Source organism: Nannobrachium achirus (genome assembly GCF_963921795.1).
Source record: "Nannobrachium achirus genome assembly, chromosome: 8".
NCBI classification, from domain to species: Eukaryota; Metazoa; Chordata; class Actinopteri; order Myctophiformes; family Myctophidae; genus Nannobrachium; species Nannobrachium achirus.
In genome coordinates, this window is record NC_137817.1 from 38,692,032 (window position 1) to 38,709,037 (window position 17,006).

General features: G+C 41.4%; 1 protein-coding gene across 2 annotated transcripts in view; it reads right to left on the reverse strand.

Moving 5' to 3' along the window:
- nf1a (neurofibromin 1a) overlaps positions 1 to 17,006 on the reverse strand; it is a 116,919-nt gene that overhangs the window by 52,864 nt on the left and 47,049 nt on the right. The window contains exons 30-35 of one of the 2 annotated variants that reach the window (XM_080730874.1): positions 16,129 to 16,191; positions 10,142 to 10,300; positions 9,526 to 9,623; positions 8,698 to 8,844; positions 6,295 to 6,441; positions 5,409 to 5,519 (exon numbers count right to left, since the gene is read on the reverse strand). In XM_080730874.1, the coding sequence (XP_080587000.1) occupies positions 5,409 to 5,519; positions 6,295 to 6,441; positions 8,698 to 8,844; positions 9,526 to 9,623; positions 10,142 to 10,300; positions 16,129 to 16,191 (725 nt within the window). The remainder of the gene's footprint in view (positions 1 to 5,408; positions 5,520 to 6,294; positions 6,442 to 8,697; positions 8,845 to 9,525; positions 9,624 to 10,141; positions 10,301 to 16,128; positions 16,192 to 17,006) is intronic. The other variant, XM_080730875.1, reaches the window with a different exon arrangement.

Here is a 17,006-nt window from a genome sequence, read left to right on the forward strand (position 1 = left end):
TTTCCATTAACAAACATGTTTGTTTGATATTAAGATGAATTGGTTATTGTTTTCATAGCAATAGTCATTGGATACCTCAGGGAAGTAGGAGTCTGTGAAGTGTGAACACGGAAGTACCGTAGGGCTCTTGTGACCCATCTATACTTTACTGTGTATGGCTGAAAACTAGCATAGTTTTTCCTTTCTACAAAAGCAATAGCCTACTGTGTATACCCCGTTTCAACACTCTTCAGCTGAGCTGGAACTAACAGGCTATGATTTGTTGTCCATGAAGGCTGTCAATAACCCTTGCCCCCCGCGGGCCTGTTAACAGTCAACACACCCTCCTCCTCTTCCTCCTTCAACTGTACGGCTGAGTGGACAATCTTTTACAATCTTAAATGTTTAAGGTAAGGCCCGGGTTGCGGGAAACCGATCCTACATGAGTGCTGAGAGGCAACCAAATCCAGCACTGAACTGCTAGTCCGAATCATTAGGAGGTAAGCTATCCATTAACTCACCAGAAGATGGAGCTACTGTGAACATTGAGGTGTACTGCAGTGCAAATAGGATTAGGCATCACACGGACAAGGTACAATACTTAGGCAATTAAAATAGTACTACAAAATCAATCAGATGACAGTACACCTGCAACAAGCATATTACACATTTGTATTTTGAGTCAAATTTTACCTGAAAAATACAGTATATGTAAACAAAGGTGATGTACCAGCATGATTACCATATAATAATTGTACTAACTTAGTCCAGGGGTGCCCAAAAGGTAGATTGCGATCTACCAGTAGATCACAAAGGCTGTGCAGGTAGACCACATGACATGCCCCTAAAAAATAATCACAAAATCACTAAACTCCTCTTTTTGGCATCTGACACTCGGATTAAGGTGACTTAATCGATCAATAACTATTGATTGACATCAATCGACGTCAGTTCCCTTCACGCCTTCTATAGGCAAACAGCCAATGCAACCCGTTGTTTTCAAAGCACTTTTAGGGTGGGTAGATCTTGTTGAGCTGATCATTTTAAAAGTAGTTCTCAAGTAAAAAATGGGTGGGCACCCCACGCACGCATCTGTACGACAAAAGGTGCATGAGATATAGAGGCACTTCCTGTTTGGCGAAGGGCACTTCCTGTTGCACCAATTAAGGTCAAGGACTCTTAATCATGTGATATGACTAAGCCACCCCCTGACTTAGTCCCATTTAGTTGTTGTTGGGGTATTTGTCACTGTACATTTGCACACACTGTACATAAGTGAAATTCATACTCTGCATTTACCCATACTAAATATTAGGAGCAGTGGGCACTTTTAACCCTTAAAGACTTGAACCATTATTGCGACCATAGGTCGCATTTACTATCAAACCCTGCACAAAGTGTCAGTCAGTCTGTCTGTCACACCTCACACGTCACACTCTTGCCCTGCTCATATCTCTGCAACCGTTGCCCCGATCCATGCCAAATTTTGCACACACGTTCCTTACCTGCCAAACTACAACCTCCAAGGACCCCCGGAGCTCCAGGGACCCCCAGGTCCCTGGGGGACCCCCAGATGTAAAAAATGACCAAATGTGCTAAACTGACCAAATGACCACCCCCACGGGGCTGCTCACGGGGAATTCCCGGGGACCACCCACTCCTGGTGCTCCAGAACGGATGCAAAAGTGGTGGCGCCCCCAGTGGAGGACCCCCTACACTGCAGCTCACATAAAATGCCGTAACTCCGGCTAGGAGCGACCGGGACAGCCGGGGCCGGTACCTATTCGTCCGCCTTGCCGGCGCGGACACCCCACCCCTCATTTCTCACATGGCCCTCTTCTAGCGCCACCATGAGGCCGATTCTTGCAAAACACATTTTTGGACACTGCTCCTACAATTTTTGCCCTAAAATCACGCAAATCGGTACACAGTATGTCTACACTCATCCCATCAACATGAATCCCTCCCATATAGCGCCACCTCCAGGCCGATTTTTAAAAACAAATTTTTGGACACTGCTCCTACAGATTTTGCCCTAAAATCACCAAAATCACTACACAGTATGTCTACACTCATGTCATCAACATGGATCAGGAAGATTTTGGCAAAACACATTTTTGCCCTATTTGTGGAGATAAGTGACCTACGGTCGCTTATCTCCCGATTAGGGAGATTAGGGTGTAGTAATTGTGCCTGGGTAGCTCAGTCGGTAGAGCCCTCGCCTTTGCACCGCAAGGTCATGGGTTCGATTCCGGGCACCGCCAACTCAGCGTATGAGTAGCACGGCTTGGCAAGTCGTGCGGCAAGTACTGGGAGCTGATGGTAGGTGTGGCGCTCCACCTCAGCAGTCCATCTCCCAGGGGTCTAGCGCATTGTAACGGGGACAGACTCCCGCGTGTTACCAGCTGATACCGACAATAAGCCACTCCCGACCTACTTGAGGGAGTGTTACTGGTTTTTTATGCTTTGGCTATTCAAGCTTGCTCACTGCGAGCTTGTAGATCTGCTAGTTTTGAAAAATCTGTGCAAATCTTTGAATGTATACAGTATTTTTCAAACATTTCTCTTGGTCCCTGGAACAAAATATTTTCAGATGGGGGTCCGCAGTCAAATACATATAATTCCAGTGGTCCTTGACATAAAAAAAAATAAAAAAAAATTGAGCACCACTGATATAGAAACATATGTTTTTCAGAAGATGTTCTAGGTATTTTTCAGGTCTTATGGGTGAATACAGTGTTGGTCTTTCTCATGGCTGGGCGGACCATGTAGGCTGTGATCAGCCACTCAAACAGACCAATGAGACCATCCTTTCTGTTTGACTGAGCCAAAAGAGTGAATGAGGAAACAGCAGACATTTGGCTGATCACCATCCAGGCATACAACATTCATACTGAACCTCCACACTGGTGAGTAGAAAAACACCTCAGAACCCTGTCTCTGTGTGTCCTTCATTTTATCCATGTCTATTTACACAAAGCAGCTTTCTCGGGTTTAAATGGGTACAGAAAGAGAAAGTTTTTTGGTGAATTATTTCAAAATGAGAATAGATTGAATATCTCAATATCATATTATTAATTAAATTGTTGGATCCATATATCAAAATATTACAATATTACATGAGACCACTCAAAAGAAGGATTTATAATAGAGAAATGTCAACCTTCTGAAGTCAGAGTTGCTTGAAGTCCAGTGTGAAGTTTCCGCAGTCAGTTATGTTTTGGGGATTTTTTACAAAATATTCAATTTTTTTAGATCTGTATATATATTTTTTTAAATATAATTTTTAAAGTGAAATTTACACTGCATGACTAAGTCAAAAACATATCTCAATTCAACCACTTGAAGCTGTTATGCATAAGCATAAACTAATTAGTTAGCGTGAACGAAATTGATGTAACTAAGATATCCGATTGGGTATATATATTATACATGCGCAGAATTACAATTAAAATAGATTTTAAGATGAGGCTACTTCCTCAATTTCCTGGTCAGTGCGAGCAGAGTCAGCCGAGAGGCGCTGCACTCCCTCTGCTCTCTGACTGTTTCAGAGCGTTAACAGAGAGACCACGTGACCTACTGTATCATAATGTAAGTAAAATATCATGGCCCGACATGACACCTTTAATGACTGGTTTGTGTTTGTGTGTGTGTGTGTGTGTGTGTGTGTGTGTGTGTGTGTGTGTGTGTGTGTGTGTGTGTGTGTGTGTGACTGTCTACTGCCAGGTTAAGTAGCAAGACACCATGAATACTCAGTTTGTGGCTGGGCTCATGGTAGTGTTGCTAACCGTGGTGCTAATGCCGCCAGCAGAGGGGCAGAGCTCGACCACCGCCAACATGACCACCACCAAGATGCCTGTCAGCTCCTCCCCAGTTGGAACTGGAGGGGGACCAGTACAGGTCGTGACGCTGTGCTTCGCCTGCCTCACACTTCAGCGTATTATTGCTGTGTAGAGAGAACACGGATGGCTGCCATTCACTGTGGACTGTTCCTTTATATTGTGTTGGAGTGGAGAAATGGCATACATTCACGCTCAAGACAAGCCACCCTTTTACTGATATCTCCCTAAATGGAAAAAAGGGATTGTTTTTTTTCTTCCTATCCTGTTACTGAAAGCTATACATTTGGAAAATATTATGTATATCTTCCTAAATGATGTAAAATAAATGTTGCTACATTAGGAGTGCACTGGATCATGGAAAGTGCAGCACATCAATGTAACTTTCAAAACTTTTCCTTATAGAATAGTTTTCAGATCAATAAACAGTGTGAAACTACATCAACCTTTTCCTTTTTTGCCAGTGATTTGTTATTTGTTGTTCTTGTTCTGTGGTACCTTATGAGGGCTCTCTTTTGGAAGCAGAGATCTGGTTTTGTCGTTTACAAAATGGACACGGGAGGGCACCTTTTTCAGTTGCAACTTATCAGCTCTGACCTATTCATTCTAAATGAAGCTTTTATCCAAAGCATTTTACAATGTACAATAACATTCACACACGCATTCACACATCGAAGGCAGATGAAACCGTGCAAGGCACCAAACTACTCATCAGGAGCATTTAGGGGTTCAGTGTCTTGCTCAAGGACACTTCGACACTAACCCACTCTACCTTCTGAGCAACTGCCTCCCCAGTTAATGACTCTGAATCAATAACTGAACCTTCTAACCCACAATAAAGATTACAGTCACAAGAAATGTCGCTGTAAGGCTGAGTGCAAAACCGAAGCACAAGGCTCAATCTGTCCCACAGTAGAGTTATGTCATAGCATGGTAGTGCGGTTAATTAAATTCATGAGTCTTGTTTGAGTTAGGTATGCCAAAGAGCAACCACAAATAGAATTGTCAATACTTGCCATTTGGTATAACTAAATCTACTACAGCATAATGAAAACGGTCAACTGATCATATTCAACAGCTGCCACGCCTGCCATTTTGCATCCTGCCATTTTGCATGACATTTGGCAGAGTTTAATGTAAGATAACATTTTAAAATGGCCACTGTGTGAATAGGTTGTCAATAGATGGCCACCTCAGAAAGAAGTCCTTACAAAATGCCCTGCCCAGATCCTTACCCTAACCAAAGCCATGCCTCAACGTACTGTACTAACCTGTGCCTAAACTTAACTACATTTAATTAATTAAATAACATGCCAAACCTTAACAGAAGTTCATTAAACCACATGCTGAGACCTAGCCATATTAACAGTGCCTAAATGTACTACAGTTAATTTATTGCACCACATGCCTAAACTCAACCATACTAAAAGTGCCTAACCATAGCTACAGTTAATTAATTATTAAACCAATGTCTTACAGTATCTTAGCGCCCTTTCGAGGGTGGCCATTTAGTGACGGCGAACAAGTGAACAACTGCTTGTGCAGCTTGAGGCATTGTGGGAGCGTGCAGAGCCTTAGGGCCTTCCTTACCTGCGAGCCACATAGTAGAAGACAGGGTTGCCAGTCTTCGACGTGCCTGCCTGGTAGAAGATGTTGAGGGTCTTCAGGGCTTTGAACTCTTCCTTCTCATGGACCTGGTGTCTAGAGGACACAGTCAAACACACAATGCTCATACAACCCATACAACCCTACAGTGTAAAGAAGTCAGGGCTGCAGGATGGACCTAAGGCCTGCTGCAGTCAAGCATGACATTTAATTACAGACTTAAGCCGTTGGCCAATTTATAATCTGTTGTACGGTGGAAAAAATAGCCAATCTACAAGCTCACAACATGTCGTTGGAGGGCTTGTAGATGGGATATTTTAGTTATTTTGAAAAGTCTTTTAGCCTATAATGACCTGCCCAGAATAAGGACGCCAGGTCGAAAGTGTTATTACAAGGCATAACCAGAGGCGTTTCCAGTTCCACGGGTGGCACAGGCTAGGTGCCACTTCATTACACACTTTATGCATTTGGAAATGCGCTCAGAGAGAGCGCTGTAATTCACCTGCTCTTTCTTAATCATGCAGAGTGCTCAGAGCATCGCAGGTCAATTTAAAGCACTGACTAACTGGTTTTCTACGCATCTTAACATTAGATTATTCAACATGCATCTACCTGTAACAAAACTGGTTATAATCATGTGTATAGTTATAAGTGGATGAAAAATTATATATTTTTATGACTTATATTGCAGCCTGATATTACCTACTATCTGGGGACGTTCTGGTGGTTCAATCATCCGGTATGTTGACCACATTATTGTAATAATTTGAAGGACCAGTGTTGCCATGTCTCTCTCCACCGTCATGTCAATTAAAACGGTAATGTCTTCAAAATAGTCTTTAGGGAAATGAAACAAAAATAATAGTTGTACCTGGTCATGAACTCCTCAAACTTGGAGCTGGTGAGGTTCAGACTGGACCAGTGGGTATCAGCCACAGGCTTGTGCTCGGGGGGTCCCAGGTAGGCCAGCAGCGTGGCCATCTTGTCAAAGGGCCGTCTGCCCACAGCCTTGTGGTCCCTGGAATGTGGCAAACAGCATCAGACATTAGGCTGTCATTATGCCGTTTAGCAGTGGTGTAAAGTAACTACAGTAAGTACATGTACATACAGGAAGTACTGTACTTAGGTACAATTTTGAGGCATTTGTACTTTACTTGAGTATTTCCAATTTCAGGGCTACTCAACTTAAGATGACTCAGGGGCCACTCAGCAAAATACAAAAAGTCAGAGGGCCGCAAGATAAAAATTCCGGTTGAACATTTAGTCTAGACAATGATTTTGTAACATGGGGCATGAGTAGTCTAAAAAAATAAGGAAACACACTAGAAAACAGACACATTTCCATCTGTAAGGACAAACCTCAAAGAACAAAAAGAAGAAATGATGAAATGATGAAGTTTCTTATTTTGGAACGAATAAAATAGCAAAAAAAAGTCTTGTCTAAAACAAGACAAAAATTGTTCCTTAGTGGTTTTGGAGATGAACTGAAAAATTATCCGAAATTATTTGTCCAGACTGAAAGTAGACAAAATATATTTTTATTCGTATGACCATGGCGGGCAGCATAGACATGCCCATGGGCCGCAGGTTGAATAGCGCTGCTCTAGTTTGTGGATAACAATTATAATAATATAAAACATACATAAACCACTTTAGCCCTATTTTATACCTTGGCTATTTGAAAATAGCCGATCTACAAGCTTGAGCTTGTAGAACTGCTATTTATAAACATTTTGTACGTCTACTTAGGGTACTTTAAGTACATTTTGATGCCAACACTTTCATACTTTTACTCAAGTACATTTTGAATTCCATTCCGGACATTTACTTGTAACAGAGTATTTCTATGTAGCAGTATTGTTACCTTTACTCAAGTACAAAATGTGAGTACTTTTTCTACAAACTTTTTATAGCATATGTTTTTTCAGAAAACTCTTGTGATTTAGAACAGTGGTTCTCAAAAATAGCAGATATACAATAACAGTTTAGAAAAATACTGAAAGTGTTTAAAACATGTTTTAACACTAATCTTCTCTTCTGGGGGACCCTGGCACAAAACATTTCCAGATGGGGGTTCACAGCCAAATACATATAATTCTGGGGGTCCTTGGCACGAAAAGGTTTGAGAACTAGTGATTTAGAAAACGAGATGATACCGTACATCTCAAGGGGTTTGTCCTTTCAATAAATGTATTTTTTGTAGTAGAATCGGCCCCTTGGCCTCAGATCTGTAACACTAAGTGACCGATGTGCACATGAGTTCTAAGTGTAATACCTTCCCATTTCTTGTGCAATGTTGTCCATTTAACCTTTATGTTTGCACTGGAGTGGTTTTTGAAAATCTCAAGGCACCCCTGCATTTAGTGAAAATAGCTTTGATGATTTGAGGTTGCAGATCTGTATTTTCACCAAGTTTTAAAATGTGTTAAAAGATAACTAATGTAATAATGGCTCACAACTCAACATGATGTGCACCATCGGTAATTATCTAAAACACGCGTTTGATCCCCTTAAGATTTTAAGACAGTGTGATATGAGTGAAGGGTATAGTGCTGTGGTACATTAAACAGCAGATGGACCGTCGCCTGCAGCAACACCAGACAGGCTGACGTGCAAACGCAGACAAACAGATGTTACACTTCCTCGTAGCTATCTATTCCCTGCTGTACGCTTGCCTTAAAGGGGAGAGAGGTAGAGAGTGTGTGTGCGTGTGTGTGCGTGTGTGTGTGTGTGTGTGTGTGTGTGTGTGTGTGTGTGTGTGTGTGTGTGTGTGTGTGTAATGTACTATATGTCCTCTGTATAAGAGTCTATTTATCTGGAGTTTTCTGTACATTTACTTCTACTCCACTACATCTCAGAGGAAAATATAGTTCTTTTACTCCACTAAAATTAACTTTTGATACTAGTTACTTTGTAGATGTGTATTATAATGACAAAACATACATTAACCAATTCAACCCTACGTTTCAGCCATCTAGGGTAGGGTAGCCCAATAGCCAATCTACAAGCTATGCGACGCATCGTGAGCTTGTAGAGCTGATATTTTCAAAAGATTTTTATACAGGTTATGCATTTGAAAACTTGTGAAACGGGACAATCTGCATAATGAGTAATTTTTACTTTTGGTAGTTCAAGTACATTTTGATACCAATACTTTCAAACTTTAGTACATTTTGAATTCCGGAATTTGACTTGTGACAGTATTTCTACACTGCAGTATTGATGCTTTGTACTTAGGTAAAACACGTGTGTGCGACTGTGCGTGCTTCCAGACCTGTTGGACGACAGGTATTGTCCAATGCGTTCCTGGTTGTTCCATAGCAGCCTGTGGAGGGCCAGCACATTGCCGTCACTGATGAAGGACAGGCTGTGGTTGACTGAGTCACTGGGGGGCGAGTCTGACGCAATGTCAAGAAAGAACCTGCAGGAGGAAGTTACAGTGGTCAACCCCAAGCAGGACGTTACACACCACGGGACAGGAAATGTGTCACCTACACACGACACTCCACTTCCACTTCTAAACAGCACATCATCTGGCATTAGGCCTGTCACATGTGGTCACTTTATGTATATATTCTTCTTTTTTGCAATAGCCTTTCGACACTTTGTTTGTATTCTTCTTTTTTTGTGCTTGCTCTTTGGACTACAGTACTCTTTTTCCTACTTCTTTGTAACTTGTAGCCTTAAACTGCTGTGCTGCCTCTGGGCAACTGAATGTCCCCCGTGGGATAATAAAGGTATCTATCCATCTATCTACATGTATAAGATATTTCAAACTAAATTCTACATGTAACATTTTTGAAAAATGAAAAACAGAAATGTAATTTGCTCGATGGCAAAACTAAATGTAATCGTTAATGGCAATCATTTGTATGACAATTAATCGTCAAGTAAACTTTCATGATGGCGACAGCCCGTCAATGACCACCATTGCAAATTTTACTTGATTAATTGTCACAAATAATTGATATTAACAATTTAATTGTGTTTATGGCATTGAACACAACGAGCATGCAACCCTCATCTCCAAAGTGAGGATTCATAAGTGAATTAATTACATTAATTAAAAAGCTTTGCAGGGATTATGCGCCTATTGCCTTACCGCCTGGCAGCATCAAAGTTGCTCTTCACAAAGTCATTAAATGGCCTCATATGTTCCTCTTTAGTAAACAACACATGGTTGGCAATGCTCTGCAGGATCTGGAGGGACAAACAAGAGAAACGACTTTGTCTGATTAAAAAGGAAGGCCTAAATCAAATGCTTCCCCTGTGAAAACCAAGGCTTCAGAAACACTATTAACTGATGCATCAATTACCTTTTACGGAAGACCAAAAGCAGATCATTGTGTTCTTTTTTTTGCTTCCTATTTTTTTTTTTGGAGCGGTGGTAAACCGCTCCATAGAGTGGCTGGGTGTGTGTCTGTAGCCATTTCTCCTCAGCGTTTTGCCATAGCATTGTGTGTGTGTGTGTAGCATAGCCTGTACATCTTAGACTTAAATCCTAGTCTGAAGACGTTATGCAAGCACGAACACCACTCGCTTCACATTGGGTGTGATTTTTATAAGTGATTTAAACTGCATGAAAAGTGACAATAGGGTTATTTATTCAGCATGTACAGTATATACTATACGCCAGAAAACGTATTCTCTAGTGACCATGGAAAGCCCCACTATGCTGTTCTGTTGTCCGACAATAAGCCTCACATCCCAGCCTGTACCTTGGACATGAGTTTCAGGCCGCGTTCTATCCTGGGCAGGGGCTTCTTGTCCAGGATGCCCGCCTCATACGGGGAAACGATGGCTGGGTTGATGAAGCGCAGGAACATGGCACTGCCCACCGCACCTATACTGTTCTGAGGGAACCGCTGACTCACAACCTGGAGGGGTGGAGGCAGACAGGCAGACAGACAGACAGGACAGACGGAGAGGGGGTGAGGAAGACAATGGGGCGAGGAGAGAGGACGAAGAGGAAGACAAATGAAGTGCCATGAGAGGATGAGATGATGATGATGATGGGGAGAAGGGGTTTGAGATTGAGAGAAAGGGGGGGGAAAGATGGTGAGTGGAGAGGGGGAAAAGATGGAGGGATGGGATAGAGGGGGGAAAGATGGGGAGTGGAGGGGAGAAATGATGCAGGGATGGGGGAAGTAAAGAAATGGGGCAATGCAGAAAGGAGGGCAAGGTCAAAGGATGGAGCAAGGTTTGAGTAGAAGGGAAGAACAACATGTTTAAACACAGAAAAACACAATACGGAAAATACAAAAGATGGCGTGATGGAGAGATTTAAAGAGACGCCGACGTATAGAGAAAAAGAGAACAAAGGAGCAGGGTAGAATGAAGATGGGATCAAAATACGGGGTGAGGGGAGGGGCAATGAAGGAGAAGAAGGGATGGAAGGAGAAGAAATTTGGAAAAGCCATTTTAAAATTCATTTTGGGATAGGAGTGAGCACAGATCTCAGTGCAGCTCAAGACACTCAGAATAAGAAAGACAGATGAGTCTAATGGAATCCAAAAGATGTGATGAAAGGCATCCTCTCTGTTAGGAACAATGACACGCAGTCAAATTCTCAATGTTCATTTAACTCTGAGTGAACTTCGGTTCACTTTTTACACTCTTGACGCAATTTCCTTTTTTTTTTTTAAACCACATGTCGTATCACAGCGCAAGAATGTCAGGTGTTGATCCACAAGTTTTCTGACATGAAGAAGCAGAAGATGACCCCACCAATCATCTCTGTGGATTCACACCCAGCTACTGTATTTGCATAGACAGCATAGAAGCCGATCATATACGTGGAATGACACAGGCAATTAGTACCCTGGGCAGTGGCACATTAACAGCAGCAGACAGTTCTTCTGCTCCAGTAATACTAACTTCGATCAATGACTCTACAAGAAAATAACCAAGCGAAAACCTGAATCAGACATTATATAAATACAAATATTTGTCATCCAATGTGTTAAATGATTGTAACGCAATATGGAACCCCGTAATTTCAACTACCTATTTATTTTAGTACGCAGGGTAATAGACGTTATATTAGATCCTTTGAAGTGGAGTTGACAACAGGTTGATAAATGAATCTGGTATATCAACACTTCCGCATTTAAAGCGCTACTGTGCATGCTTCTATAATCTGAAACTAGCAACTGGCCAAGATTTGGCCTCGCTATTGAGGCCAACTCCTTATTTGGGGTACTTCCAGCAGACTTCCGGGTGCTTCAAACATAGCCTTGCGTAGCCAGGCTTACTCAACTGTGAAGAGAAAAGCCTGGTGACAATATCAGGCAGAGACTGTTCAACTTCCGCCATGAGAATTTCACCGGCAGACTACAACGCATGACGTAACTTCCGTTAAACACAGCACTTCCGCCACTTCCACTAGAACCAACCGGAAGTCATATTGTGGCCAGGGTGCTTCAAACACCACTGAGCAACGTTCATTGAAATGAAAAGCTGAGGAGGCAGCGGTCTGTCCCCTAGTTTTTATATAACTCTATATGGCGTACGTTTGTTTGGCCCATGTGTAAAAGTGAACCCAAATGCTCTTGACATTTCACTCAGAGTTGAATGGACACTATGACTTTTGCTGTGCGTAAAAAAAAAAGAAAAAAAGAAAAACAACATTGGAGGTGTGGAATGAGGACACTTGAACGGCCCTTCCACCCCCACACTTCCACTCCAAAAACAAAAAGAACCAAAAGAAGAGAGATGTGTGGAGCAAAGCGGTGAATGGCCCAGGCTAAAGGTGACCGTCCAGACACCCAGTCACGCAGCACAGCCTGCTCTGGAACAAAGCAGGCCTGTGTGTGACCACACATTCCAGGGGTGCAGTAACCTTACATACAGTACATACAGTACATACATAAACATACATACATATCCCACAGGATGACCGACATGCATGTGCACACACACTCACAAAAAGACTAGACAGACAAATCAGAGCTCCACCCCGTGGCTTCAAAATATCCTTGGCATAATGGAATTTGGACAAAAAACAAAACAAAGAACCAAACAGAAGAAGGTAACATCCACACCAGTCTGCATGTAAGGTATGTTTTCATGCACGTAGGACAATGGCAGTGCAAGTGACCTACTTGGGGGTTTCCATCTACAGCACTGTATGTAAAATCCAAAGAGGAAGTTTTTGTTTGCCTGTGCACAATACTGTAATGTGCAAAATACAAAACCCTGCACACACTTAGCACAGTATTTTACAGCAACAGATCACTTGTAGGAGGAGATCCCACAGTTTCTGATTTATTATGGCTAATATCCAAGTTATGAGTTCATAATCTTTGAGTTATGACAGCATCATCTCTGAAATGCAAAGCTAGTCAATTCTGAATTAAAGTCTTCCTTTGGATTTCTACAGATTCTATGCAGGAGCACGTGGCATTATCCAAGTAAGAAGTGAACGTCAACTTGATTAGACTTTATAAGGAAAGCCAACACCAGAGGTAAAGCTTCAGTCCATGCAAGGGTAGAATTCACATTTATCAGAGGCCAATAGATGCAGGATTGGCTGCTGTGCTGTATAACATCTCCAGTATTGCGATTTCTCTGTCCATAATGTCTACTCTAAACAGCAACCAAACATTAACAGGCCTTCCATATACTGCTCCTATATGAGTGATGTAAAAATGATGTTTCCAAATGCCTGAGCGGAGATCAAAATTGGTACGACAGTCTGCCAGTTTCACAGCAAACTTTATGGTGCTGTGTAAAAGCTAATAGCCACAGAATGTCATATTTCTAAACTTAATTTACCACATAAAACCCTAACCCTAAGCCAAATAATGCAAACTGATGAAATGTGAAATACTGTTGAGCTTACTGTACAGTACCTGCATTGTAAGACATCACAGGGAGACGGTGTGTGAGACAGACAGAGTGTGATAGAACGATAAGAGACTCAATGACTCGGCAGTCGTCACTTAATTTATGTCGCATTATCCCAAGTTGGTCAGTTGGCGCAGTCACCAGTGGGGGTATTGATTGTTCTTTTTTCACCCCTCTTATCTTTCTTCCATTTATCTCCCGATTTTGACATTATGCCAATTCGCAGTTCTCCAAATGCAGTCAGTCACTTCTAACCCCTAATGTTTGGTCTTGGGGAGGGTGTAGAGCAGTGGTTCCCAAACTTCTTAGCTTGTGTTGTGACCCAAAAAAGAAATCAGATGTCTGTCCAGGACTCATACTGGAGAACTACAAGCTATAAATAATACATAAATAAACACATTTATGGAATTTCTTAGATTTTTCTTCTATTTATTAACGAAATTACTTTGAAGAATCATTGAATTTTTTTAGTCATGAAAATCTTAGCTTTTGGAGGAATGTTTTTTGAACATGTTTTGAAATAATAATTAAAAAACAAAATGAAGAAGAAAACAAATTAAGTAACCCATAAAAATGTGTCCGTGAGCCACAAATGGGTCTCGACCCAGTCTTTGGGAACCAGTGGTGCAAAGAACCACGTGTCTCCTCCGATACACATGACATCATCGCCCATGCAACTTCTTTTCACCGGGAGGGCACAACGCATGCCAAGGACCACGCTATGTTTCCTAGTCCGTCTCCCCGACCAACCTGTGGGAGGAGTTAGTGCAGCCATAGAGATCGCCCTCCCTGACCATCTTCCAACCAGCGAACGCGGCCAATTGCGTTCGTTGGAGCACCCGGCCACGTGAAGGATTTTAGACCTTGTCCCCACTTTGGTGAGAGGTAACAAGAGAGGTTATTTCTGCCGCTACGGAGTACATTTCTAATGGAACGTTTGCATTGGGCTTTAAAATAATTAAGAAAATTATCTCTGTATCATAATGATATTAACATCAAAAACATGTTTCAACTTTTTGAACCACACATGTGAAGTCTCAAATAAGAGCACTTTGCAGCTTCAAAATCTGCAGTCGAGATATTAACACAGGTGTATGTTAAAACTCTCACAGACCTTATTGACTGCATATATCGAAGACTCTATGGGAAAACAAGCATTGGAAATATGCTGTGGAAATCCATTGCAAACTCACTTTTTCAGTACTAAAAACTGCAACACTCCATCGTTCACATTCCTTCAGTAACTTGGAGGTCATCAATTTATTTTGATCTCTGTCAACAGCAACGCAGCAGCATCAAATTGCAACCTTGCACACCAATGTTGCAACTTTCCACAGTGTGTGGATTCTAATGGGAGTTGGCAGCCTCCTAGATGCAGGCGCACGCTGCTGGACTATATCTAGCCTCACTAAGCGGCACTCAGCAGCCAGCCAGCAGGCCCGCACACCCCGAAGCACCGAGACGCTTAGAATAGTAGTAGTCCTACACCCCAACAAGAGAAAACGCAACCCAAAACACAAGCCATGTCATTACCCTTGAGCTTGGACAATTTTGTCATTTCAATTCTCTCAATTTGATTCAGATTGTGAAGATGTGAAACTGCTAGATATGAGATGCATTATGTGGACTGAGAGTTTTTACAATTCAATGACGTTGAATTTTCAAATACTTAAAAAGGATTGTTACTGCTTGGAGTCACATCATCTGTCTTATCATGATGTAGGACAGTGGTTCTCAAAGTGGATTCCAGGGACTCTGTGGGTTCCTTTAAGGGGGTCTAAATTGCCCCATACAAGTCTGTAACTCTGACAGTGTACACATGGAACCAAATAAACCCGTTAGGGTTCATTTGGTTCCATTTGTACACTGTCAGAGTTCATGAGTGACCTTTAAAAGTTAAAGTTTGAGAAACACTGATGTAGAAGATTTTCAAGGACAAAACCTGTTGTTAGATGTTCCAGTCTAAGCCTAGGTGTCCAAGGTCAGAGGAATAAGTAAAAGTCCTTGTGTTCTGTGGTTATCTTTCTCTTCCATTCCCATTCTGGTTCTGGACCAGTCCACCCAGTAAAACCCCATGAAACCAAACCAGTCACTTTCAGAACATTTCATCCAAAGCCAATGTGGACTGTTGATGCCTCTGTTTGTTTGTGTGCGCATGTGTTAACAGTATATAGACCGCCGATTATGATCTTGCATTGCTTTCTTTTTTACTCGGATATATTATTTTTACATGATTTATGTTTTAAACTGAAAACAAAAATAAAGTGGTGTGTGTGTGTGTGTGTGTGTGTGTGTGTGTGTGTGTGTGTGTGTGTGTGTGTGTGTGTGTGTGTGAGAGAGAGAGAGAGTGTGAGTGAGTGAGTGTGTATAATCATTTATTGGAATCATTATGCAAATGGTGGTATATGATTTTCTCAACAACAATTAAACATTTTGATGCATATGAAATGTTCTGAGAGCCAGTTTTCTCCTGGAGAGCAAACAGGGTGACCAGAAAAGAATAATAAGAAAGACTAAAACATGAAAAACAAAAAAACAGAGTGAGATATTGTGAGAAGAATGCTACTGGTTTCTTGGAGAGTTGTTAATCGGAAAAAATAAGATTCAAATTAAAATGGAAACGACCCTGTGCCGGTATTAGTACGATGATTTTAAAAAAGAAGGTTGCACACTATGGAGAAAATAAATGAAATAACATCCAGCGTTACACCAAATTAAAAATGAAATGTAAATATATGTGTATGTACAGTATGTGTGTATATTATATAAAATAGAAAAAGAAATCAAATGAACAAAAATGCAAAAATAATAAAGCGTATTTTTTTGCTTTAGGGGGTAGAAGGTTCTCTGAACTTACTGCTTTTTTGTTTTCCTTTTTTTCTTTAACTGTTGCTTTATTCAGTAGAGAGTGGCAAGTTGCCTATAGAACAGAGATGAGCAAAATCATGTTCACAGCACCAGCTACTCAACACACACACACACACTCCACAGTTGGGTGTCCACATACACACATACAGCAGACGTGGACATGACAGAACTTTCAGAAGGGGTTTAGTCACTGCGCCCTGGGAGGTGTTAGATGCGTGGCTCGTGCATGCTTTTAAGCCGTTTAGACGGAGTATTATTTTATGCTTTAACTATTGAAAAATAGCATATATACAGGCTCACAGCACGGCGAGCTTGTAGATCTGCTATTTTTGAAAAATCGTGAAAATTAGAATGAAGGTTTTTTTTTTCTTTCTTTTTGACAAACTTATGTTTCTATGTCAGTGGTGCTCAAACATTTTCATGTCAAGGACCCCCAAAATGATATGTATTTGGTCACGGACCCCATCTCGAAATATTTAGTTCCAGGGATCACACAGAAGCAAAATTTGAGTTACAAACGTTCGCTTTAAAAATACATATATTTAAAGATTTGCAAAAATGTTCACGACTTTTCAAAAATAGCAGATATACAAGCTCGCAGCGTGGCACTCGGTGCCGTGCTGTGAGCTTGTATATCTGCTATATTTCAATAGTTAAAGCATTCAATAATTCTAGGCCTAAATGGGTTAACTTCCGTAGCATTGTGTAGTTTGGCACGGGAGTGAGTCAGTGCGCACAGCGCTTGCCATGGAAAAGCGAAAGAGGGGGAATGGTTAACAAATTATCAAGAAAGAAAAAGAAAAATACTAAACCCAAACACAACAACAATAAAAAGCCCCAATCGACATTACTCGACTTTCCTATTCC